A 26,345-nucleotide genomic window follows, 5' to 3' on the forward strand; every position below is an offset into this window, starting at 1 on the left:
TCTATTTTCTTTTGAAGTGAGTAATCATAAATTAATGAGCACGTACGTATGAGCCACAAACATGTTTCATTTGAATTTTGATACAATTTTTGCTTCCAAGGGTTCCATCCCAAATCTACAAAGGTTGCAAGAGGCTTCAGATCACAAACTGTAATATTCAGGTAGCTTGTGATTCTAAAAAACTTAATAAAAACTTTGTGATGTAATCATGCAAACAGTCAGGTGCCTAGTGTGGTCTTTAATCTTTCTCCTGTTTACTGTATTCTGTATTTTAATGTTGCAGATAAAATGTAGCTGTTCCTGTTTATGTAGTGTTTTATTTCTTAAATTAATTTGATAATGTACTGTAATGTTGCCTCTCAAAATACACGTGCTTTCGGGTTAATTGTAAAATAAAGCAATATTTAAATTTATGTAAAGCTAACGGTTCTAACACAGAAAAATTGATTTTTTAGTATGATTTTTATAGCATGGAAAAATTAAACTATATATATATATATTTCCCCTTTCCCAGTCCACTCTCTGCTGCTGCTGCTGCTATTGCTGTTCTATTTTGCCTTACTTATTTTGCTGTATCCCTCTTAATGATTATTTACATACCTGGCACAGTCTACTTGGAATTTCTGTCGTCCAAACCTCATTTGAAACAAAACGGGCTTGCAAGAGAGCATTTCGCTGCTCCAGTTGTGCATGGTGTGCGCAAATGCAACTCCAAGTCACTTCAATGGGGCTTGTACTGGTGAGCAGTTCCTGGCAGATTGTGTCCACTGTATTTTTTTGCCTTATCCACATTGCATGAAAACGTCAGAGGATAATAATAATAATAATAATAAATAAGAGGCTTTAGTGAAATGGATTTATTTTTATAATATTTAATAACTGTCAATACCCATCTATATTAACTATATAAAAAATCATATTTACCTTTTTAGAGAAGTCTGTACAGGTTTGTGGACATAAATGTTAAAACTGTAAATCTGAATAAAGGTTGTTTTGGAGAAGACAAGTTACTTCCAACTCTTGCTTTGTCATTGATTCTTAACAGGGTTCCTCTCCTCCCCCGACTCTGACTCATTTGACAAATATTATTCCCAGATAATTATTTCAAAATAAGAGCTGATAACACCTTTGCTGCATTGACCCAGCTGGAGTGGATGAAGCTCTGCTCAGTGCCAGCCCAGTAACCCTTTCCTTCTTGAATTAGACCCCCAATGGCACCCCCCTCCCTACTGTTACCAAGTTTTTTTAAAAAAAAAACTTTTGTTGCTGCACTTAATCCCTGACGGTCTTTCATGCGCATCCCCACCTGGTACCACCTGAAGCATGTTGCTTGATCCTGTGGCATGGCAGGGCCGGCCCTGATCCTGCCTTCAATGAAAACAACAACATGACCCAGCTAAACTGATCCTAGGGATGTGCCCTCACACATACTTTTACATTGTTTATCATTTGTAGAGAAATGTAGTTACAATGTTCTTGCAATGGTGGACCCAAGGACCTAAAAAACAACAACTTGGGATCATATTATATGCCATCCCTGCAGGCACCTCCCACTGCACAAACTGCTGCTGTAATGAAGTGGCCAACTTTAGATTGCCCGGACCTTCTTGTGCTTTTGCCATCTGAGTGGCAGTGGGAGAAGCGGTTCATATGCATCTTCTTCCCATTCCACAGCTTCATGAGAGGAGGAAAGAAATCGTCAAGTTCTGGTATGGTGCAGCATCCTTTATTTGTGAGGCCCAACTCCTGCACAAGCATACTGAAGGAGGGATAAAGAAATATCGCATCCCCATTGCCTCTACGTGGGTAGGAGGCTTGAAGGATGGAACACATTTGATACAAGGGTGATGCAGTGGAGGAAATGACAAAGGGCCCACCGTCACGAACTCGAAAGTGTTAGGTTATTATGATTTTTTTTAATACTGCTCTGTTTTAGAATTTTAAAATATATTTTCTTATTATTAAAGTGATGGGATTTCAACTATGTTTTGGTTGCTTATCTTTTCTGAGCCACTGTTGAGAGCACCTGTGATACTGAAAAGGGTATTCAGGTTGAAATTAGTAAGGACTGTAATTTCAATACCAGGACACTGCCTCCACTAAAGAGCAACGGGTTTGCTAAATGCCCCGATAATTCAATTCCAGAACATCCATAGTGGAATGAATATAAATTTTCCTGACTTGAGGAATGCATTGTCCGCTGAAGTTTATATGATCAATTGTTTGTAGGATGAATCACAGAATGTTAGAGGCAGCTGGAACTTGAGCTATGAAGCTTCCAGCTACAGTGGTACCTTGGTTCTCAAACTTAATCCATTTGACTCCCGAAACCATTTGAAAACCAAGGTGTGGCTTCCGATTGGCTGCAGGTGCTTCCTGGACTCAAGCAGAACCCGCGTCGGACGTTCAGCAAACATTCGCAAACCGGAACGCTTACTTCCAGGTTTGCAGTGTTCGGGAGCTGATCTGTTTGACAACTAAGTTGCTTGGGAACCAAGGTACTACTGTAATATATTAACATATAACTTCTCTCAACCTACATGCCAACTGAAGGGAGTGCCTCTCAGCTTGTGCAGATTGAACTCTCCTCCCTTATCCAGCAACCGGCCCTCACACCTCTGACCTTGTTTTCAGAGAGGTTTACAGCCAAGCTGGACGATATACTGATATATTGACCAAGACCAGTTTGAAATCCATCTCTTGATATCGGTTTCATAATTTTTGACCTGGCAGTATATTGCTAATCATGATATGTGTGTGTGCGCGCTATGCAAAAATCACAATGTGGGAAAAACCCATGAAGCCAGGCAATGCCTCTGCATTTCAGACATTGTGATATATCAGTATATTGCAATGTTTAGCAGTTGAGAACCAGATATTGCCCAGTCCTATGCCACACCAGTTGTGAACAAAAAAAGGGAAGGAGGGGAAATAAATTACTCTGCGTTCCTAGGGCAATGGCCCATCTATTCCAGTACTGTATCCCGTTCTAACAGTGGCCAGCCAGATCCTCGTGGGAAACCACAGAGCAGAACCTGAGCACAACAGGTCTTTCACCTCCTCTGGTTTCCAGCAACTGGTATTCAATGTGAGCAATAGTCTTCATGGCTAATAGCCACTGATAGACTTATCCTCCATGGATTTGTCAAACCCTCTTTTAAAGCTACCCAGTCAGTGGCCACCACTGCCTCTTGCGGCAGAGAGTTCTACAGATTAAACAACTTTCTGCTTGAAGTACTTTCTTTCATCTGTGCTAAACCTTCCAGCATTCAGCTTCAGTGGATGCTCATGAGTTCTAGCGTTGTGTGAGAAGAAAACCTTTATCCGCTTTCTGCATGCCACACATAATTTTATACTCTTAAGTGATGAATATTCGATTTACGAATCACTCCCCATATATTATTGTTGCTGTTTAGTCATTTAGTTGTTTCCGACTCTTTGTGACCCCACGGACCAGAGCATGCCAGGCACTCCTGTCTTCCACTGCCTCCCGCAGTTTGGTCAAACTCATGCTGGTAGCTTCGAGAACACTATCCAACCATCTCGTCCTCTGTCGTCTCCTTCTCCTTGTGCCCTCCATCTTTCCCAACATCAGGGTCTTTTGCAGGGAGTCTTCTCTTCTCATGAGGTGGCCAAAGTATTGGAGTCTCAGCTTCAGGATCTGTCCTTCCAGTGAGCATTCAGGGCTGATTTCCTTCAGAATGGATAGGTTTGATCTTCTTGCAGTCCATGGGACTCTCAAGAGTCTCCTCCAGCACCATAATTCAAAAGCATCAATTCTTCAACGATCAGCCTTCTTTATGGTCCAGCTCTCACTTCCATACATCACTACTGGGAAAACCATAGCTTTAACTATACGGACCTTTGTCGGCAAGGTGATGTCTCTGCTTTTTAAGATGCTGTCTAGGTTTGTCATTGTTTTCTCCCAAGAAGCAGGTGTCTTTTAATTTCGTGGCTGCTGTCACCATCTCCAGTGATCATGGAGCCCAAGTAAAATCTCTCACTGCCTCCATTTCTTCCCCTTCTATTTGCCAGGAGGTGATGGGACCAGTGGCCCATATATAAAACACCCCAAAGCGAACCCTAGAGAAAGTCAATTTTAAAAATAATTATAATTTTGCCCTCTCTCATATAGCCTGAGGAAGCAGCTGGCTGCCTCTCGGCCCCTTTATCGCACCCAACCCAACCCAGCACCGCGCAAGCTTGCGGGCTCCACAGAGCTCTTCATCCTCAGCTCCCGCAAAACGGCGCAATCCCCATGCAGTTCCAACGCGCGCCGCTAGAGGCCGCCCCTCGCCCCCACGCCCGGCCGACATGACACAGCACAATAGCCAACAGGCGGGGCGGAGGCCGCGGTGCACGACGGGGGCTTGTTGGCGAGCGGCGTTCCTTCCGAGTGGCAGGCCCTTCCGGCTAGCGCGGGCGCGGCGGGGGAGGAGCCAGCCTCCCAGCCAATGGGAGATGGCGGTGGAGAGTGGGCGAAGGGAAGAGGGCGGGCTTCCGGCGTGACGAGCAAAAGGCTACCCCTCCCCCCCGCTTCCCTCAGCCGGCCGGAAGTGCGGTAGCGTCTGAGGGGGAGAGCGAACACGGGGCGGGTGACAGTGGGGCGAACTGAGGCGGCAGGTAATTTTCGGGGCGGGATTCGGGGGGGGGGGTGTGAGGAGGCCTGGAGGTCGCAACCACCGGGGGGGGGGGGTAAGGGGGGGTGCCAATTATCCAAGGGTGGGGGAGGGGCGAGCGGGCTGGGGAGGGGTCCTCGCGTGTGAGGCCGAGAGAGAGAGGCGCCCTTGAATGGACGGAGGTGGGGGGAGGCGGCGGCTATAGGGGGAGACTCGCCCCGTCGCTGAATGTTCATTCTTGTCCCAACTTCAAAAAGTCCCTGAGGAAAATGGAGGGGGGAGGGGTGGAGCAGACGAGGGACCCCATTCGCACGTGGGGAGGAGGAGGAGGCTTAACGTATTCCCCCCCCCCGCGGCCTAGCTTCCAAGGCACGCCATTTATAAATTTGACTAAGTTCAGTGGGGAACAGCAGCCAAACGCCGCAGCTTAAAAGAGTGCCAGGATGTTCCCGCATTGCAGGGGGTTGGGCTAGATGACCCTCGGGGTGTGCGGGTGCCCCTTTCCACTCTGCAATTCTTGCACTGCCCGTTTCTGGGGTATGTCACTCCTCTGTCCCTGCTTTCCTCCCGTTTTTTCTTGGTCGTCCGTTCCACGCGCTCCCAAGAAGAAAAGGACACTAGTTTCTGGTGTTGTTACTAGTATTATTGTTAGTCAACCTTTTTACTTGCTTGCCACCCGAAGGTCTGCAAGCAACTTACAGCAAAGGAAAATGCACAGTACATAATACCACTTGCCCACCCCATTGCTATGTGTTTAATTGGCAAAGCACTTCATTTTGAAAATTGGAATCTATTATTACTTTGCTTGCTGTTTGTTTTCCCGTGTACCATTTTTAGAAAGGGGGGGGGAGTGACTTGTGTTGTTTACATGGAGTGTTTACATTCCATGGTGTGATAAACTTCAGCATAACTACCTACTCAGGCTGAAAAATGGCAATGGCTAAACTGGGGTTTGAACATAAGATATACAAATATCAAAACTAGTAGTAATGATAGGAGTCAAGGGTTGCCAGCCCTTAAATTTGCCTTGTTACCCTAATCCTCAAAACAGTACAGCCCCACAATTGATATCCTTTAATATGGTGCTGTTCTCAGACTTTACAGATGCCCTGCTTTATATTTAACAATTGTTTCTCACTTGGAAGTTTGCAAGGCTGTGTATTATGAACTGGTAGACCTATAATAGTTCTTTTCCTTAGCCATTCACAAATATTTGGACTTGTTCCAAATATTTAGTGTATTGTTTGTTCAGTGGTGGGAAACTGTTGTCCTCTAGTTGTTAGACTTGAACTCTCATCAGCCGTAGCCATCTTGGCCAATGGTTAGAGGTGTTAGGGATTATAGTCCCAACAGCTTCCCGACAGGTGACATGGTAATTGGCTGGGATTCCAAAATCTGGTAGCTTATTCATGCTGTTTAGCTAGGAATCAGCCACGTGAGCTTCAAAAATATGAGTCTGGTGAAAATATTACATTGTTCCTATGCTAATCATTTTAACGTGAACATATTTGCAATATTGCAAGGAAATTAGAATGATAACAGGTGCCTTTAGTCACTGACAAACATTATAGTTCTTGTGTAGAGCAGTAATTCTCAAAGAGTGTGGCAGGAGAGGATGGCAAGTGTGGCAGGAAGATTCAAGGACAGTCTAATAAACATTTAAACATTTCAGTGTAGTATAGTATCAAAACAATTTGTTTGCAGAATATGGATAGATATATTTTCAAAATGAGAGCAAGAGCATCAAGTGATGCTGACAATCCTAGTAGTGTTTTCCAATGTATTTCTTATCAATTAAAAAATCAGTGTGGCACAAGCAAATTTTTATTCTGAAAGTATGGTACAGAGAAAAAAGTTTGAGAACTACTGGTACAGTGTTTATTTCAGAATGCATGGTGACTTAATGCTCTAAAGAGCACTAGCATTCAGTCTGCTTTGTGTCAGTAGAATTAATAAAATGGTCTTCCTACTCCAACTTATTTCCCTTCATTGAGGAAGCAGAGGTACCTGCGGTGGCTGTATTTGTAACCATGGTTTGTTCAACAAATCATGAGATGGCTCATTGCCAAGCAAACAAGCCACAATTTTGTTTCTCCCAGGCTTGATTTGCTTTCCAGCAGCTGTTGCCTTGTATCTCTGTAGTTTGGTGAGTGTCTGGTATGGAGTATCTAAACAATGCATGGTTTTGAGATGCTGTGGACTGTAACACCCCACACCAGAAGACTATATTTCTTTGTCCAGGATTGTGTTTTACCTCTTTTCTCCAGCTATGTTGATGACAGAGTCTTTATAACTCTGCTCAAATTTCTTTCATGATGCTTGTGTTCTCTTGCATCACTTGTTGTTGCTCATGGGTCACTTGATACACTCGGAAGTGCTGCTGTAATAAATGCCTTGTGGTATGGCCTGGGGCCATAAGCTGACCTGGGAGTTCTTGGCTTTTTTTGAGGAAGAATGGATTTGAAAAGTTAGCAATAGCCAGCAAAAAATCAGTTTCACTTGAGAGATCCCGTAGCAGTAAGTTAAGAGCTGAAGAAGCTTTGTCAGGAAACAAATGCCTGAATGCAAGAGGGGTTTGCCTCTTGGGTACAATCTGATCCATTTCATCAGAATTCTTTAGCTGCTGTTCACTCCCTAGAGACTCAAGTTCTCAGTAGCTCTTTATAAGAATGATCAGAAGTCTGACTTGAAGAAAAGCCACAGCCAGGCAACGATACTTTTCCTGGTTTGGAGAGGAGAATGGTGCTACAGGACTTCTTGGCGCTCTGAGCACAGGAGTACTGTTATCATTGGTGAGTATTGCTTCAGTAACTGTTGCACAAATTGCTGTTCTTTTTGGACTGTGGCATCTCCTCGCATGGCACAACAGGCTAATTCTAGCTGATTGCTAATTCCCTAAAGAATCCACTTTCAATAATACTCCTTAGTTTGTGGGCCTTTTGATTTATCTGTAAAACATTTTATATCCCACCTTTCCTCTAAGGAGCTCAAGGTAGCATACATGGTTTTCTTCCTCCTCATTTTATCCTCGGAACAGGCCTATGAGGTAGGTTAGGCTGACAGGCAGTGATTGACCCTAGGTCACCCATATTTTGATTTGGCTATTAAACTGCTGGTGCTATTCACTGAAGTGCATTCTAGTTGTTGTTTTTTAAAATGCTTTTTATACTTTCTGCTTTGGAAAAGTAGTTTACACTCTTTAAAAAAGTACAAGCAGAAGTCTGCTGATCCATCCTCAAAATAGGCCCCTGTTTTCCCATCAGGTCTGATGTAAATGAGCCTCTAAGCTGTTCTGAAGGTGGTCCAAGTCCTCAGCTTTGCTTTTGCTCCCCAAGTTGCTAGTATTTTCAGGGATCTAGTGATAGTTAGCTGTTAGTTCTATGTATGTATTCTTTAAGTTTGTGGTACTTTTTCAGTTGGTGCACTGTAGTAATGGTTTTCTAACTCTTCTTTTTTCAGATTCTGCATAAATATCTCTCAAAGCATTCTGACTCTGGAAGCTCCCTTCAATCATTGCTTGTTCCCATAACCAGACGGCTTTTGATCCTTGATGCTATTCTGACCCAAGCCCTGTCAAGTGCTTACCAAAGATCAGAGGAAGGTTGGAGGGTTGATACTAGAGATCTGAGTGAAGAGGCTGTTTTTCAGTTTGCAGAGCACAGAGAGAGGAAGAATTATCTGCAGGACTTGAAGGAAGATGATCATTACTGCTGAGATGCTTGAACTGTTGCTCCTGTACAAACATTGTCCACCCCTGCCTGTAAATGGAAAGGATACTGCGATTGATTCAACACACCCAGGGAGTCTGCTTATTCAGGGTGTACAGGAGTTCTGGCTTGGCCCTGCCCATTTAGGCTGTCAGATTGGTGCTCTTTAAGTTACCTTTAAAAGGCTGAATTCTCAAAACCCATTGCTCTTCTGGGCCATAACTGGATTTGGGCACTGGTAGAACACTTGTATATTTGAAAGAGAAAACGTGCTTATTATGAAATATTATCTCTTTCCAGGATGTCTTCTGGTGCTTTATTTCCAAGTCTGGTGCCAGGCTCCCGGGGCTCATCTAGCAAATACTTGGTAGAGTTCCGTGCGGGAAAGATGTCTTTGAAAGGCAGCACTGTTACACCAGACAAGAGGAAAGGTCTCGTATATATCCAGCAAACGGATGATTCCCTCATTCACTTCTGTTGGAAAGACAGGACTTCAGGGAATGTGGAGGATGTAAGTAGAATGCTGCAGCCTAAAGGTGTATGCATTGATTTAACGCTGCTTCGTGTTTAAAATCAATGTACGTAAGAGAGTGTTAAAGGACATTTATGTACTAGATTGAGGTCTGTGGTTTGAAGAAACCGGTTTCTTTCTTCCTTGGCCACCTGACATGTATCTCAAGTGTGTGTGGAATTTGTGCATCTTGTAAGAAAAAGATAAGCATGTTCCCTAGAGGCAGACATAACATGTGCATCTATGTAACTCCCCATAAGCTTGTCATGGGAGAGACATTCAACTGCAGCCTGACTGAGAAAGTGGTTAGTGATCTCTTGCTTATTGTAATGCACGTGCATAGTTTTGTTTGGAAAGTAAAGAATAATTTCTTGTCATCATCTTCTTTTCCAGGACTTGATTATTTTCCCTGATGACTGTGAATTTAAGAGGGTGCCTCAGTGCACTACAGGCCGCGTTTATGTGTTGAAATTCAAAGCTGGATCCAAGCGGCTCTTCTTCTGGATGCAGGTTTGTGGCTGTTAGCAGATGAAGGGGAAACGAGGCATAAGTGATGCTAGTTGTTGCTGTGTAACATTGAAGCTGTGGATTAGGCATCTGTCATGAAGTGCAAAAATGCATTTTTCTTCTTCTCCCGGCAGGAACCCAAGACTGAGAAAGATGAGGAGCACTGCCGTAAGGTGAATGAGTATCTCAACAACCCACCAATGCCTGGAGCTCTGGGTGGTAGTGGAAGTGGAGGCCATGAGTTGTCTGCCCTTGGAGGTATAGACCTTTTCCATGAGTCCTTTTCTGTGTTCTTTAGTATTAAGAACCAGTTCTGATACTTTCAGGGGTTTGTTTGTTTGATTCTTTCATTGCAAAACCTTCATTGCAAAACCAACTTTAATTGGATGTTTAATTAATGTAGAACAATAAAATAGTATTAAAAATAAAACTATAAGGCAAACATAACAATTTCAAATATTAACTTGGAAAAGTTTAGGAAACAGGTGTTTAGGAATCATGAGATGTGTGGATATTCTTGATATTCTCCAGGGTTTACCTGTGGTTCTCTTTTGTATATTAGAAGCAAAACAGTGAGATTTTCCTCATAAAACCTGTTGCCATTTTAAATTGCCTGTCGTTTATATGGAGTGCTGTAAAAATGTGTGAATATACTACACTATCTGTTTAGGTGAAGGTGGCTTGCAAAGTCTTCTGGGAAACATGAGCCATAACCAGCTCATGCAGCTGATTGGACCAACAGGCTTAGGAGGACTTGGTAAGCTTCTTTTGTACAATCATGCTAAAATTGTGTTTGTCTGGGTTAATCTCTTCCTAACGCTCCCTGCAGGAACTATACTTGGTTCTTAAGCAAAGTGTTCATAATAAATCAAATATCACTGGACAGAAAGTTGTACCAAGTAACATGAGCTGATCCATTCTTTCCTCTATTATTTCATTAAATGCCTGCAACATAGATACAGTGTTGTCAGAGCATTAAAAGTGCACGCTTTGTAAGATTTCCCTGTGTGTGTGATGGTAAACCTGCTGCTTAATGGCATACGTGAATCCTTCAGCAACTGATCATGCAGCCACTTTGCATCCTCACTGCTTGTTGCCATCCAGTGGCCAGAATAGAATGATTCCACCAGGAGGCAATTTTCAGAGAATGTAGAAAAACAGGTTTCCCAGCATCTTGTGCTATTAACACAAAGCATGGCAGAAGCACAAACTTAGTTCTGTGGCAACTGTTTCTACCCTTGAGGATGTTTGGCTTAGAAATGACAAATGGAGACTCAGAATTAATGCTTCGAGTATCAAAGTGGACTCTCAGACAAAACTTGGCATAGAACTAGACAGATAAATCCTTTGTGTGTGTGCTTTTGCTTAAGTTTGTATACTCTAAAGTGGACAAAAACCACTTAAGATGAAGAAAAGACTGGCATCATGGCAAAAAGGAGTCTCCTATTCCTTCCCAGGTTTAGGCATGTTTTCAGTCCTGGTGGGCCATTAATCAGTGAGAGCCTTCAAATGGCTCCTTGCTGAATTTGTGTAAAAAAGCATCTGGTCTTGCAGTATGAGCTTGTACATTTGTGTTTCTGGATGGGGGAAAACTGTAAAGTTATTTTGGTTATTTTGAACAAGAAGTCTACGCAGTACAACATTGTTAAACCTACTTTCTATTTATTAAAAGACGTCTCTAACACACATGCTGTCTTTTTCCTTTATGGAAGGTGGGCTTGGTGCTCTGACAGGTCCTGGTCTGGCTAGTCTGTTGGGAAGTGGGGGCCCACCAACTAGCAGCTCTTCTTCCAGGTAAGAGGATCTTGGCTTATAACTGTCCTTTTCAAAGAAACAGATTGATTTAATAATACCTGAGGGTCTGTTTAAATGGTACAATATTTTAGTGAGAACATTTCTCTCATAGGTTTCTGTTTTTATTACATACATATCACTGCAATGTTTCCGATCCAACAGCCAGTGCTGTGTGGCGAACCTGTGGGGAAGTAGCTCCTGTGGTATCCGTCTAATATTTAAAGAGAATCTCTCCTAGGTGTGGGAAAGGTGGAACCTCATTTCGGGGTTTGGCTAGAGAAGGGAAATAGGATAAGATGGGAGCTCAGAAAGGGTCAGTAGGGTTATAAACAATAAGTCTTTGGCTTTTGTAGTACAGTGGTACCTTGGTTCTCGAACTCATTTCATTCCGGGAGTCGGTTTGACTCCCGAAAGCATTCGAAAACCAAGGCGCGGCTTCCAGTTGGCTGCAAAAACTTCCTGCACTCAAGCAAAAGCCGCGTTGGACGTTCGGCTTCTGAAAAATGTTCGCAAACTGGAACATTTACTGCTGGGTTTGCGGCATTCAGGAGCCGATTTGTTTGTCAACTAAGCTGTTCGAGAACCAAGGTACCACTGTAATTCTAGGGCTAATTTTTAAACTGCAATTTTAGAAGTTTGGGATTTCAAACTGAGGAAGGAGGCATCCCATCTCCTCCTTGCTTAAGTTGTGTTGAGTGAGCTCAGAGCTTCTTTTTTGTAGGAGGAGAAGACCTGTTGGTACTCTGGAATGGCAATTCTCTCACTTGCTCTTTAGCTGTGGGAAACATCCCCGACTTCAAACTGTACTTGCAGAGGCTAACTATACAAATTGCCTTTTAGCTCTCGCAGCCAATCGGCAGCTGTGACACCATCTTCCAGTACTTCTTCCACACGGGTAACACCAGCTCCTACAGCTCCCGCAGCAGCCACTGCCACTGCTACTGCCACCAGTCCCAGTCCTGCTCCGAGTTCTGGAAATGGGACCAGTACAGCAACAAGCCCTACTCAGCCCATCCAGTTGAGTGACCTCCAGACTATCTTGGCAACGATGAATGTGCCGGCTGGAGCAGGAGGCCAGCAAGGTAAAAAGGGGGTGTGGGAGCCTCTGTAGCCCTGCTGTGGCAGGAAGGTAAACAGTGTTTCCGTGTGCTCTGGCACTTGTCACGGTGTCCCGTTGTGCAAGAAGTGGTTTTGTCGTGCTGGCCATATGACCTGGAAAGGTGTCTGTGGACAAGTGTCAGCTCCCTCGGCCTGAAAGCGAGATGAGCGCCACAACCCCATAGTCGCCTTTGACTGGACTTAACTGTCCAGGGGTCCTTTACCCCTTTTACCTTCACAATTTGTGTGTGTGAGAAAGAAGATAAGCAAATGGTGTAACACTATGTCTGGGTCAAAATATGAAATGCTTGGTTTTTGAAGCAGTCTGGCTCCCAAATCTGTTTACCATGGTATATATATGTACTTAAGATTTAATTGTAAATAGGCTCAGAATTTTGATCAGTTGAGGTTTTCAAAAAAAGTTAATTAATCATTTGGTTGACAGTAATCAACAGAACACTGTTACGGGTGGAATAATTTATATCATAATATTCTGCAGAAAAATATGACTTGACATCAAATTAGAGTATTTCTTCTAAACAGAAATCCAAAACCACCTTGAATTTGCTTTCACAGGAGGTCATTATTTTGTTGACAATCGTGTATAAAGGGCAACTAGCTTTCCCAAAACAAGTTTCCGTATTCACTTGCGATTCTTGCTCTTAGATGAGATGTTATTTTTGCCATTACAGTATAGCCAAGTTCCAAACTTTCCCAGGTCATTCTTTCCAGGAAGTGAGTAATGTAACTAGTTTTTAGTCAATGAGCAGCTGTAATCAAATAGAATGTAAGTTCTTTATGGTCTTTCTTTATGATAGGTGACTTACAGTTGAGCAATATCAGTACTGAATCTAAAGGAACTTCATCTTCCAAACTTTTTTCTTATTATTCTAATAATAATCTTTTAGTATTTTTGTGTGTAACTGCATGCCTACCAGATAATGATAAAAAGTTCCATTCTCCCATTTGCACCTCCACCCTATTTTCAAATATGATTTATTTATTGCTGCAATAATTGCAGAAGTCAGGTGCCATTATACCATAACTTTTAAAAACAATTTTCCTCTTACTTTTTTGTGTGTGTGCATATTTTCTCCAAATATCTTCCTCACCTCCATCCTTATACTGTTTCCTGTGTCCTTGACTGCACCTTATCATACAAACCTTTACTTGTTCCTGTTTGCAGTTGTTCTTTAACAACAGGTGATTAGACTTTTGTGGTGCCTCTGATACACCTGTGCTGTGACTCGCAGAGTTCTCCTTCGGCAGCTTTGCTAATTCTTGGTACTTCTGCCACAGACATTCTGGCTCTGTTTCTTTACAGTTGACCTGTCCAGTGTCCTGACCCCGGAAATAATGGCACCCATTCTGGCAAATACAGAGGTTCAAGAGCGCTTGCTGCCTTATCTTCCTTCCGGGGAATCTCTGCCACAGACAGCAGAGGAGATCCAGAACACACTGACCTCTCCACAGTTCCAGCAGGTAAAAGTTTTGGTATACTTGGAAAATACGCTTGGAGGCAGCTACATGGCTTAAGTAGGAGGACTGACTTATACTGGGTGGAATTGGTTGAAGCACAACAGGAGAAATCTTAGACAGATCCCTGGATCATCTGGAGAGCTATGTGATGAGGAAGGTCTAGTTATGAGGCAGCTGACTTCTCTTTTAAGGTCTTTACAAGTTTAAAAATGGATGAATGAGGATGGGAAAACCAAAGAGGTGGAAGTGGTGTCCCAGGCAACCCCTGTGTGGATGTACAATATAGGGGCAATAGTGTTGGCATTTGTCTCACACACCAAGACTCTGCACTTGGTGTATCCTGTCAAATTTGCTGGCCGGCCTTTCCAGCGGTGTCTGTCAGCCATTTGGGTTTTCTTTCCCCTTGTTTCAGGATACTGCGCCACATTTCCCGCTAACCAATAAAATAAAGTTTGTGTCTGCTAAATGCAGTATTGTGATTTGTTATTTATAAACCTGCCTTTAGAGTGGCTGAAATGGCACTGCTCTGCTGTAACCCCACAAGCTTATCTCTAATTACTTGCTGAATTAATTCAATGCTGATAGCAGTAATCTTAGTGGGGAAAGCTGTTTTTTAATTAGAAGATTGAAGAAGCTGGCTAGAAATCCCCCCCCCCCAAAAAAAAGACAACCCAGCTTGGCAAGAATGGAAGAAGCTCTTGTTTGAATCGCTTTCAGTTTGCCTGTTGTGATAAATCTCAGAAAGGCCATCACTGAGCTGGTTGTTGCATGTAGCCTTGGATGTCATTTTATTGCTGCCTTTGATGCCTCTTCGAGCTTTCATACTACCAGAGTTCTTTCCTCATCATCCCTGGCTTTAGAGCATGCACCCCCAAACTCAGCCTTCCAGAGGTTATGGGACTACAATTCCCATCATACCTGACCACTGGTCCTGTTATCTAGGGATGATGGGAGTTGTCCCAAAACATCTGGAGGGCTGAGTTTGGGGATGCCTGCTTTCGAGTGCTTGCTCCTTCATTCTATGTTGCTTCTAAACAATAGGAAGGGATGGTATTTTGTCCCCCCCCCCCCCCCCGGTTGTATGGTCCTTAGCTGTCTGAGAACAATTTGTTATGATGCCACTCTGTGTATGGGGTTGGCTGTATTGATCTTTTGTGCTTTAAAAAACCCCCACAAAACTATAATTGAAATTAACCTTGTCAAGCCCAGTGCAGCCTACTTCTGAGCACCTGCATAGGAGGAGTGGGCATTCTAATCTTCCAAGTAGCTATGTTGAAAACTGAAGCAGCATACTTTATTCTAGAATAGTTAATCCAAAATACTATCATCTTTGGCTGCACCTGCCACCAGAGTGCAGCACCTGAAGGAATGCTGCACTCCGCAGGAAACAAAAAGGCTGCTCAGCCTTTGCTGTACTGTATAGAATCTTTTTGGAATTTGACATAGCTTTTTTTCTTTGCAGGCACTCAGCATGTTCAGCGCTGCCTTGGCTTCTGGGCAGCTGGGACCTCTAATGAGCCAATTTGGCCTACCAGCTGAGGCAGTAGATGCAGCAAACAAAGGAGGTGAGTTAATATCTGTCAATAAACCCAAAGTTGCTCAGTGGCTGTGCAGTAGGCACTGAAACTCCTGCTGGGTCAGAGGTCTTTTGTGTTGCAGTTTTACCAGAGTCCATATCCCTTCTTGATTTTGAAGCCCTCTTGAAGGCAGAGAATCAGGGTAAAAGGTGGCAGCTCTGGCTGAGCTCTGTAACCCAGTGAAGTATAAAGATTGCTGTGGAATGGTGAAGCACTGCTTCTAATGCAGTGCTTTTTGTCCAATTATGAATATGGACTGGAATGCCATTTTGTAGGCTGAGTACATGACAGGTCTGAGCTGCAATGAACATGAGGAAGGGGGTGGTTAGACCATTACAGACCAGCACAGATGTTCAGATGTTTCCTTTGTCCACCTACTCCAGGCTTTTCGTCCTGGGTAGTTGTCTTCCTTTTGCCATATACTGTTCACTTGGAGCCATGCATTAAGTAGCCTGCTTTCCTGTTGCATGCTATCATGTTATTAATTTGATGTGTCTTGTTTTCAGATGTCGAGGCGTTTGCAAAAGCAATGCAAAACAACGTCAAATCCGATCAAAAGGAAGGAGACTCAAAAGACAAGAAGGATGAGGAAGAAGACATGAGTTTAGATTAGGTTTCTTTAATGTGTCTTACGGGTACTCCTAGATATTTACCTTAAGATAAGTAGGATAACTAGCATACTTCATGTATTGAATCTGCAAGTAAAGGACCTCTCTGCCAAATGCATCCTGGGTATACTGGGTTTTTCCCCCACTTGCTGCAGTTTCAAACAGATGTTTGTCTTTGTGGCCTTAAAGTACACTTTGGCAGCTTCTTATTGTTGTCCTTGGAAACAAGTTTGGTTCACCTGATTAAATTTATAGTCTTGCATCAAATCCAGTTGCAGGTCTGTGCTTGGGGTTTCTTTTCTTTCTTTTTTTAAATAATTTTTATTCAATTTTCCAAACAATTTTATACAATCATCAAATATTTTAGCACACATTCTTCAGTTTTTGACTTCCCTCAGTTTCTCTGTCAATGTTTCGTAAAAATTCTATTTTGTTAACGCATTTCTGAACACAATATTGCCTTTTAACACTCCTTTTCCTCTTACTCTCTTTTTTACAATATTTCTTACTATCTCACAGAGTCTCTTTAAAACCAACAAGCGTTGTCTGTACATCACATATATTTTTCAGATATTCTGTAAATTTCCCCCAGTCCTCGATAAACTTTTGGTCTTTCTGATATCGAATCTTCCCAGTCAATTTGTCCAATTCTGCATATTCAGTCAATTTCCTTCTCCATTCTTCTACTGTTGGAATTTCTTCCTGCTTCCATCTTTGGGCCAAAAGTATTCTTGCAGCAGTCACTGCATACAAAAACAGTTTACAGTCCCTTTTGTTAATTTCATTTCCTACCATTCCTAATAGAAAGACCTCTGGCTTTTTAACAAACGTATATTTAAACATCTTTTTCAATTCATTATATTGTGCTTGGGGTTTATCGTAAGGCAAATGCATCACCTTGGCAGAAATTTTTATATTTAGTTTGTTGTTACAACCCATATCCAAGAGTTGCTATAAAGCCATCCAAGGGCTTGTTTGTATCCAGCAGAGTATTTTGAGCTTTAAAACCCTACCTATTTAAGGAATTGCTTGGTTCTAACAGTTCTTTTGTAAGAAGTCCCCTTTGTTCCTAGAAGGCTGTCTCCTGTTCCTATTTATTCTCTCCATCTCCTACATTGTGTGAAGTAATCCTGACCCTCAAGTCATGCTTTTATGAAGGACATGGGGCAGTAGGAACGGAAAAAAACTTCTCAAGAGAAGAATGTGCGATTCTGAAGGTTCCAAGGCAATCTGTCCTCAAATTTCTCACTCAGGTGCTGCATCCTCTGGGCTTCAGCCTAATTTTATGCAGAGGACAGTTGAGCCCAGTCCACTTTTAGCTGGTGTGTAGTCTTCAACTATCTTCTAGGACAGAGATTTCCAAACTCTGTTGTGACACACTCCCCCTGGGGCTGGAAAGAGGTTAGTTTAACCTCCAGTTTGCTAGTAAAATTGTGCCACGAAATGATGCATGTCTAAAAAGTATGTCACCAACATGAAAAGTTTGGAAAGCTCTGTTCTAGGGACTGGACCTCAATAGAAACAAGGGTTCCCTTTCCCTGTTCTTAACTGGCTTGCCCTTCATAGCCTTGCTTCTCTATTAGCTACCCTTGCATGTTGAAGTAATAATAATAATACTTTTACTATTTGTTCCCTTGTCCATCTGACTGCGTTGCCTCAGCCACTCTGGGCAGGAAGCTGGGAAACCTCCCTTTGCCTAGCATCCTGACTTACCCAAATGTCACTGCATTTGACAGCTGTGCCTGTTTTTGTGAGATACATAAAAATAGTGACAGGAATTGTGGTGGAGAGCTTTTGGAAAGTGCCATACCTGAACTGTAAAGAGAACTCTGCGTTTGGCAGGCATCTAGACCTCTAAACTTCACAACCAAAACCTGCAGGAACGTCTGAGGTCCCTATAGCGCATGAAACGATTGCAAAGACGAGTTTAATATAAAGTGATTGTTGGTTTATTGGCAGCTATCGAGGCCCAGGCAGAGCATCTTAACAAATTCAGCACTACTCCATATCGTTTGTATGAATTATAGATCATAAAATTTTATTTGAATTAAAAGTATGTACCAGTGATTTACAGAGATTATCCCTTAAAAGTACAGCTTAAAAACAGATACTTACAGTGGTTGAAAGTGAAACCAATAATTGTTAAAACCCATTTTACAATATGTACCCCAGCATTAAAACAGCCAATATACTGATAAGTTATAAAGTCCTTTTCAAAGCAGTATCTTGACCCAGGTGATGAACAATGTATATACACACAAATATATATAAGGCAATCTCTAAGTGCACCATATACTTTTTGGGGGGCAGGGGGAGGGTGTTACTGTGAAGTTAATGCGCCAGGGGAGTTGGGAAACACTGGGTAGTATGCAATACCAGTCCTATTCAAGAGTAAACCTGTTGGTGTTAATGGACATGGGCTTCTCAATTTCAATGGGTCTACTCTTGAGTAAAGAACAAATGACAAACCCATACAAGAACTGAATTTTGAGCACAGTGGTACAAGAGTCAGCTGGCAGCTTAGTCTTCTGCTGCCTTCTTGCAGGGCAATAAGCAGACAGTTTACTAGGGACATATTAAACTTCCTACCTCACGTGGAAATAGGGCTGTACTGCTTGCACAATCAACCTGACAAGATGGTATATAACATGGTTGGAGAGGCAACATGGGCACATTTACCGTATTTTCCGTTCCGTAAGATGCACTTTTTTCCTCCTAAAAAGTAAGGGGAAATGTCTGTGCGTCTTTTGGAGCGAATGCGTCATCCCTGAAGCCAAATTGCCCAGGGGTGAAAAGCAGATCGTGCTCCCCCCCCCCAAAAAAAAGACAGAAGGGGGTGTTGAAATGAAGCCGCTGAGCAGCTGATTGGCAAGCAATCAGGAGAGAGAGAAGGGACGCTAGCGATAAAGGAGGCTGCCTGGGATGGGGGAGGTAAAAGAGCATGGATCCTCAGGATTTTTGCATTGGGTCACCCCAAATTCACCATCAGATCACATAGCATGTCTGTGACCACAGCATGAACCACAAAAACCATACACCCACTGTTTCGTTCAGAATATTTTTTTTCTTGTTTTCCTCCTCTAAAAACTAGGTGCGTCTTATGGTCAGGTGTATCTTATGGAGCGAAAAATACGGTAATTGATGCATCCTTTTCTTATACATTAAAGGTTATCTGCCCACGTCATAATCAGTGGATTTAATTCTGCTCATTAACTTAGCACCAAAAACATGAAATACTGTTTTTCTGAAACGACGAGTGCCTGGTTGGTAGAGACTAGACAAGCACAATGCAAAATGGCTTTGAAGCTCCAAGACCTGCATCTTGCACAGTGTTTCATTATTTCAGTAAATAAATACTGGCCCCCGACCAACTGGTTCTCACGCCGCCAGCTGCTTGGAAATGATGAAATACAATTTGGATGATGGCAGCAATAATGTTTTCATATTTAGACGTGCTTAAATAATTTTTTTCCTGTCCCTTGAGCCTTTCAGCTGGCTGAAGCAGTTGTTCACAAACTACATTGACAGATTCATCCTGATTAGAATCTTACCAGGTGCGGGGAGAAGAGAGGGAACACCTTATGCTTCAACAGTACTATTATAAATACACCATAGGCCCTTGCCCTCTTCAAAAACATTACTGTGGACAATGTGTAAAGGCAGGAAAGCATCAATTACAAATAAAAATGGATGAGGCCTCCTTGCCCTCTCAACACACCTGCTGTTGGTGCTGAACATGGACTGTATCCCCAGGCGGCAAGGAATGCTGTATGTGCCCAAGCTTGAGGGACTCTGCTGGCTTCCTGAAGGGTCGTGTGGCTTTCTGCAGTACTGACTTAACACGTACAAATAGTTTTTACATAAGTGGGCACTCTGTGAGCCCTACCGCTCCCTGTACAGTCCCAGCTTCTCTTAGGTTAATTTGGTTCCGGTTGATCACCAAGTTCTTCATGCAGCCAATGTAGGAGGGGAGATGAGCCACAGGTGCCAAAGGGAGGCCAGTGTCCTCGAGTTCTGTAGAAGGAAGAGCAAAGTAATTTTTTACTACAACTCTAGGCAGTCGGAGGTCATTAGGCTTCAGTTTCACTTTAAGCTAATTGTGACTAAGGACCATTGGTTAACTTGTCTAATCAACAGGGAAGTGCACTCCACTAAGTACAAAACAAAAAAACATAGGAAGCACATAACACAGCACAGCAGAACAGATGGGTTTTGCTAGTGCCACATATAAGAAGAATTTGTGGCACAGATTTTCCCTATGACACTGAAGGAGCTTGTTTAAATTTTGTACTGCATAAACTGAGCACCTTTTGGAAGGCAAGCATTCCATTGGACAAGCTGAACATTGGAACACTCCAAAATGCAAAGAGATTCTGTGACATGTGCATAATGTTCTTCAGCAGGCAAACAAATGTGGCGATTCCCTGGGAATAGTTTGAAATTCATTGTGCGAGGCTAGAGATGGACCACCTCAAGCCTGGGACATAAATGCAAGAAGAACAAGCCGAGCTATGGGGGCATTAAGTAAATTAACTGCAATGGTTTTGTAAGCAGGGTCCTCCCAAATATCCGTGCTTGAGCTACTCACCTGGCATTCCACCGAGGTAGACGTTTTCTTTGATGGCTGCAGCATGGGCTTGGTTGGGTCCCACGGTGTAATTTCCCTCCGTGTCCACATCTAACTGAATCACGTTGCTGCTTTTGATTACTTGCAAAGAGAGGGGTGGAACTAAGTCAGCTAGACATGCTGAGAAACCTCACCTCCCTCAATGCATGAAGCCCTCAATGCATGAAGGGTTGGTTCAGTGTCTAGCACAACTTAAAATGAACGAGGCGTGTCAATTTGGACTAGCATATGGGCATGTAACAGTTGCGCATGCAGCTGGAAGGATTGTTCCAGAAGTGTACAGTGGTACCTGGGTTTAAGAACAGCACTGTTTACAAACGATTCTGTTTACAAACTCCGAAAAAGTGGAAATAGTGTCCCGGTTTGTGAACTTTACCTCGGTCTAAGAACAGAATCCGAACGGTGGAAGGGCACCGGTGGCGGGAGGCCTTGTTAGGGAAAGCCCACCTCAGTTTAAGAACGGTTTCGGTTTAAGAACAGACTTCCGGAACGGATTGAGTTCGTAAACTGAGGTACCACTGTACTTTGCATTCTGCTTAGATGTAGCCAGTGCTAATGATCCACATGAAGTCTAATCAGCATCAAAGAAGGAAATGGGTTGTGTTGGAGGCACATGCATGGATATTTCCATCCTTCTCTCTAGCTCTCATACATACACATTCGACCAGTCAACCAGTTATGAAGGGATTTGACTCAGTGATAAAGCGCATCCTTTGCATGCAGATGAGGCCACTTTTAATCTCTGGTGTCTCCAGGCAGAACTGGGAAATATTCCTGCCTGAAACCCTGCAGAGGCACCGTCAGTCCGTGCAGACAATACTGAGTTTGCTGGACTAATAATCTGGGTCCGTGTTAAGGCAAATTCCTAGGAAATGTTTGGTGAGATACAAAATACTGACTTTGGTTTGAGCAGAACAACAGAGAGAGAACGGCTTGGATTTTGAGGAATGCTGCTTGGGCTGTGATGTTCTCAAAGCAATTAATCCCCCCCCCAAAAAAAGAGCACAGCAGGAAAAGATCACACAACTGGAAAACAGCTCACCTGCTAGTGTATGCCACTGCCCATCGCAGAGTGAAGGTTGGGTCACCGAGGTGGCAAATTCCCCAGCACCAGTGTTTGCAATCACAGTGACCTAATCCAGAAAGAGAAGATTAAGAGAATTTCCATCAGGATGGGAAGGGGAAGACAGTCCTGAACATACTTCAAACGTGGTTCAGCTGAAGTGGTGACTTTCTTTCTGGGAACAGAGATTCCCCAGTGAGAAGACTGGCAAGTGATAATCTTGAAAAGCAGGGAGTTTTTTTGTCATTGCTGATCTGCTCCCAGAAGCACAGCTGGAGGCGAGTACCAGGCTGTATAGGTGCCTTGAATGCATGCCCAAGTGTGCAGCCCAGAATATAGGGATGTATGAGCTGCTGATTCCTTGATATCTACTGGATCAGATCAATGAACTGCACAGTTCCACTCGTGATGTTGTCATGTCCTTATAGGTGGCAAATGCAAATTCTGAAGCAAATTCTGAAGTAACTGAAGCAAATTCATGAGTTTGCAAAACAACAGCCCCAAATTTAACTCACGGAATTCTGCATGTACAGCCAGCTTCCCTCTTGATAACATTTGTAGCAATACACATGTTTGTGATAAGCAAGAGCTTTTCCCATGCAAAATAGAGAGATGCAAAACAGCCTTGGGCTCCTAGAACCAGGATTATGGGCTGTTGCGGCTGCGTTTTTCCCCAGTTCTGCACATGGAACAACAGGTGCATATTAAGCATATGTACCCCGCCTTTCTGATTTCACGAAGCAGGTCTTCAGCTTCCTGAGAATTTCAACTTTTGCTTTTCAAGGTTCCTAGCTGTGTGACATAGGAAAGCTTAATGTTTGTTTGCAAAAGGTTATGGCTGATCCAGCAGTCTCAATTTCTCCTCAAGGTTTATAGTTCCTGTTGCTTTATCTTTACCAAATCTCCAATGTCTGTCTGCCCTAACCCCAACTCCAGGCCAATAAGACATTACTTTTTGCTTTCTGACTAACAGTACATTTTTGTACTTTGTGTGTACAAAAGGATCAGCCAAGCAGGTGTGATTTTTAAATTTTCTCTTCTGGCTCCCTTTAGAGACCATACAAGTTATTACTTCCAGTGTATACGAAGTGCTTGCATAAATCTTGCTGTCTGGTCACGTTACCTTTTCCTTGTCTGTATACAGCCTGAGGTAGTTCGTTTGTCTTGTGCCAATGTGAAATACCAAGCCAGACACACTCCGGGGGCGAATTTCCAGCATCAACTCAAAGTCCTGCCCAATCGCTACGGACCTGTCTGGGGGATGAAAAGAAAGAGCTGTCAGAGCAACAGAGAACGCATGGGCCTTTATGCCTTAGGAAAGAAGAGGATGTACTGGCAAAACTAGGAGGAACATGTGGGCGAGTCCAGCAGGGTACAGAAAGCTCAGGAAAGATGATGCATACAGTACCTAGAGCCACGTATCCTCCATCAGCAGAGAAAAAGGTGCCACTTTCCAAAGGACCCTCGTAACAAGGGGTCACACCAAAGAGGCGGGACGGTGAGACCAGAGGCTTCCTGTCTAGTTTCAAGTGCCGGATGCACCCCTTAAAGCTGGTAGCGGAAGCATCCTGAAGAAGGAAAAAGATCTTTTGAAGAAAATGCCGGCATCCAAACACATGAATACTTAGCATACCAGCCAATGGCCGCCCAAAAGGCAGGCTTTCATTCTTAGTGCTCAGCGACTTTGTATTCCCAACAAGACTGTATATACAGTGGTACCTCGGGTTAAGTACTTAATTCGTTCTGGAGGTCCGTACTTAACCTGAAACTGTTCTTAACCTGAAGCACCACTTTAGCTAATGGAGCCTCCTGCTGCTACCATGTCACCGGAGCACAATTTCTGTTCTTATCCTGAAGCAAAGTTCTTAACCTGAAGCACTATTTCTGGGTTAGCGGAGTCTGTAACCTGAAGCATATGTAACCCGAGGTACCACTGTATATATTTTTGTTTTGGAGAAGATGGGAAGCCTCAGACCTGGGGGCTGAATGTGGCCCTCCAGACTGTTATATCTGGCTCTTGGGACTCTTCCTAGGCCGCACCTCCTCACTGGCCCCGCCCTAGGCCATCCTTGGCTGTTTTCTCCTGCCTGGATTGTGTCTCAGAATTGTGATAATGCTTCTTGGTTTACTGGACAGAGGATGGAAAGGGGGGGGGTGTCCTTATGTAGGAAGTTCTGCCTTTTGTGGGTGGAAGGATGCCACTTGTACAAAAGTACAGAGCCACACCCACTTCTTTGCCCACTTTTGCTTCTGGCTTTGCCTTTAAAGGGCATGCAGCCCCTAGAAGGTTTGCTACCAGGAGATTCAGCCCTTGGACAGAAAAAGAAGCCACTTGTAGATGCTGATGGCTTTTAGTCACTGGTGCAAGATGTAACCCTGGAACTCCTCTGCATGTTTACATAACTGTTACCGGTGACACCAAAGGACCAGTTTGCAGACACAACAAACTGGAAGCGGGTGGGAGGGACAGTGGGCATGTGTCCTCCCACTTACACTTACACCCATCTTTGTGATTCAGGGAATAGTCTGAATTCTAACAATCGTGCTACCCTCCTGCTTTAGCAGGGAGGACTGTGAGGACTGAGCATACCACCTTATGGCCTGTATTATGGGTGGTACATGCCTTGGCCCACTGCCCCATCACCTGTGTGGGATTTTTCAGTTTGCCTATAGTGTCAGCTGGCTCTTAGGCAGCTTGTGGGCAGGGGACAAACTGCTCCCTGGGTCCTCACAAGGGCCCCCAGACATACAGCCCTCGTTTTCTGAAAGGTGCTGATCTATAGAGTGGTGGCAGAAACAACGGTGTCCCTCCTGACCAATGGCACCAAGGTTGCCATGCGGTACTTGCAGAGGGGACTAGTGTATATGATGTCTCTCTCTCTTAACATCCCAGGGAATTTGTTTTGGAAAATGTGTCCTCGGAGGGGGTGTTTTCAGAATATATCCTCCAGACCCATCCTCAGTGGTATGTACCACGCATAATACTATCTACAAATACAGTGGTACCTCTAGTTATGAACTTAATTTGTCCCGGAGGTCCGTTCTTAACCTGAAACTGTTCTTAACTAGAAGCATGCTTTCGCTAATAGGGCCTCTTGCTGCTGCTGTGCTGCCGGCACACAATTTCCGTTCTCATCCTGGGGCAAAGTTCTCAACTCGAGGTAACTCTTCCAGGTTAGCAGAGTTTGTAACCTGAAGCGTTTGTAACCTGAGGAGTTTGTAACTTGAGGTACCACTGTACTTTCTACAAATCCTCCAGGTGTTGAATGGGGAAAGGATCAAGGTCAGAGGCACAGTACTTGCTTTGCATGTAGACAATCTGTCCCCAAGATGCTGGGGAGCTGCTTCCAGGATAGACAATAAATGGGCAAACAGTTTGACCTTCTATGAGGTGGCTTCCTAGGATCCTTACTGTTATGTACTGAAGTTCTCACCCTGGGCCAGCAGGGGGATAGTGTAGATAGTTATGCAAATAAGGGATCGAAGTGATTGGATAGTTTTAGAAAACTGTTACAGTTACATTGTACTGGAGCTCTATATAAGCAGGCTGGCTGAACCCTTCAGTTCAGTTCTGTTCTGGCCTGTGAATAAACAAAAGCTGTTTGAAGAATCGCTGTGTCGTCAGACATGTTCACCCACAACTTAACACTTACTGGTATATGCGCCTTGGCTTTCTCCACAGGGGCCCCTCCAACGTAAAAAGGACCAGGGATCCAGAAGTCTCCAGCGACAGGCAGGGACTTCTCCTGGGCTCTCAGTCCATTGATGATGAGCTGGACTCTGCTTCTGTCTCTGCTGTAGAAGACCTGACAATTGCAAGAGGCGCACATCAGAGCTGCTTGGTTCTTGGCACTTTTACCAGTCTATGACACTCAAGAGCTTGTTTACTTTAATGCCGGGGGGGGGGGGTTTAATCCCGTGGCCCCTCAAGTGCAGATGGACTGCAACCAACCTTCATCTCTGGCCATTGGCCATGCTGGTTGGGGCTGACTTGAGTTGGAATCGGGACAAAATCTGAAAGGCCATCTTTGATTTAACGTGATACGATCTTGGCAAGGTCACTTTAGGTATCTGCACTAAGCGTGTGCAGTCCTACAACAAACCTTTTACTGCAATCGCCTTTTTTACAGAGGGGAAATGGAGGCCAAGAAACGACGAGTTTCTGCCAGGTTAATCTGCAAGTCCCAAGCACAGAGAAAAATAAATATTGATTGTCTAAGGTCTGAGTCCATTCAGCACTTCATTCAACTGGGGCTACACTGATTTATATTTACTAGCAAGCTTTTATTGAAACAAAATAAAAAAATCCTTCCAGTAGCACCTTAGAGACCAACTAAGTTTGTTATTGGTATGAGCTTTTGTGTGCATGCACACTTCTTCAGATACGCACACAAAAGCTCATACCAATAACAAACTTAGTTGGTCTCTAAGGTGCTACTGGAAGGAATTTTTTTATTTTGTTTCGACTATGGCAGACCAACACGGCTACCTACCTGTAACTAAGCTTTTATTGCTATAGTTTAAGAGATGGCCCTTGGTTCATGTCTAATTTGGCTGTCCTCTTGTATTTCCTCTTCCAGCTTTACATCTACTCTTTCACCTGGCTTAAATAAGGCTTCATGAGATTTCTATTCTACAGTCAGATAAGGCTCTTCCACACAGGCGGTTGGCACTATTCACTTACCAGGGAGCTGCAGCCAGTTCTGACACTCTTATGAATGCAGCTGTTGGCATACTTGTTGCCTAAGTATGTGG

The 26,345-nt window shown here is 43.6% G+C and overlaps 2 protein-coding genes across 4 annotated transcripts in view; one reads left to right on the plus strand and one right to left on the minus strand.

The window, feature by feature from the left end:
• The first annotated feature begins 4,503 nt into the window (after positions 1-4,503).
• ADRM1 (ADRM1 26S proteasome ubiquitin receptor) lies at positions 4,504-16,167 on the plus strand. The gene is made up of 10 exons (XM_053394446.1): positions 4,504-4,623; positions 8,627-8,837; positions 9,231-9,347; positions 9,479-9,602; positions 10,015-10,101; positions 11,057-11,138; positions 11,979-12,220; positions 13,561-13,718; positions 15,178-15,280; positions 15,799-16,167. The coding sequence occupies exons 2-10, from the start codon at positions 8,628-8,630 to the stop codon at positions 15,903-15,905; spliced, it is 1,230 nt and encodes a 409-aa protein (XP_053250421.1). The 5' UTR covers positions 4,504-4,623; position 8,627; the 3' UTR covers positions 15,906-16,167.
• Positions 16,168-17,908: 1,741 nt separating this feature from the next.
• LAMA5 (laminin subunit alpha 5) overlaps positions 17,909-26,345 on the minus strand; it is a 207,160-nt gene continuing 198,723 nt past the window's right edge. For all 3 annotated transcript variants that reach the window (XM_053394450.1, XM_053394447.1, XM_053394448.1), the window contains exons 75-80: positions 25,244-25,396; positions 22,999-23,158; positions 22,714-22,844; positions 21,570-21,660; positions 20,489-20,608; positions 17,909-19,914 (exon numbers count right to left, since the gene is read on the minus strand). In XM_053394450.1, the coding sequence (XP_053250425.1) occupies positions 19,757-19,914; positions 20,489-20,608; positions 21,570-21,660; positions 22,714-22,844; positions 22,999-23,158; positions 25,244-25,396 (813 nt within the window). In that variant the 3' untranslated portion in view covers positions 17,909-19,756. The remainder of the gene's footprint in view (positions 19,915-20,488; positions 20,609-21,569; positions 21,661-22,713; positions 22,845-22,998; positions 23,159-25,243; positions 25,397-26,345) is intronic.

The sequence above is a fragment of the Podarcis raffonei genome, chromosome 6 (genome assembly GCF_027172205.1).
Source record: "Podarcis raffonei isolate rPodRaf1 chromosome 6, rPodRaf1.pri, whole genome shotgun sequence".
In the NCBI taxonomy this organism is placed as follows: Eukaryota; Metazoa; Chordata; class Lepidosauria; order Squamata; family Lacertidae; genus Podarcis; species Podarcis raffonei.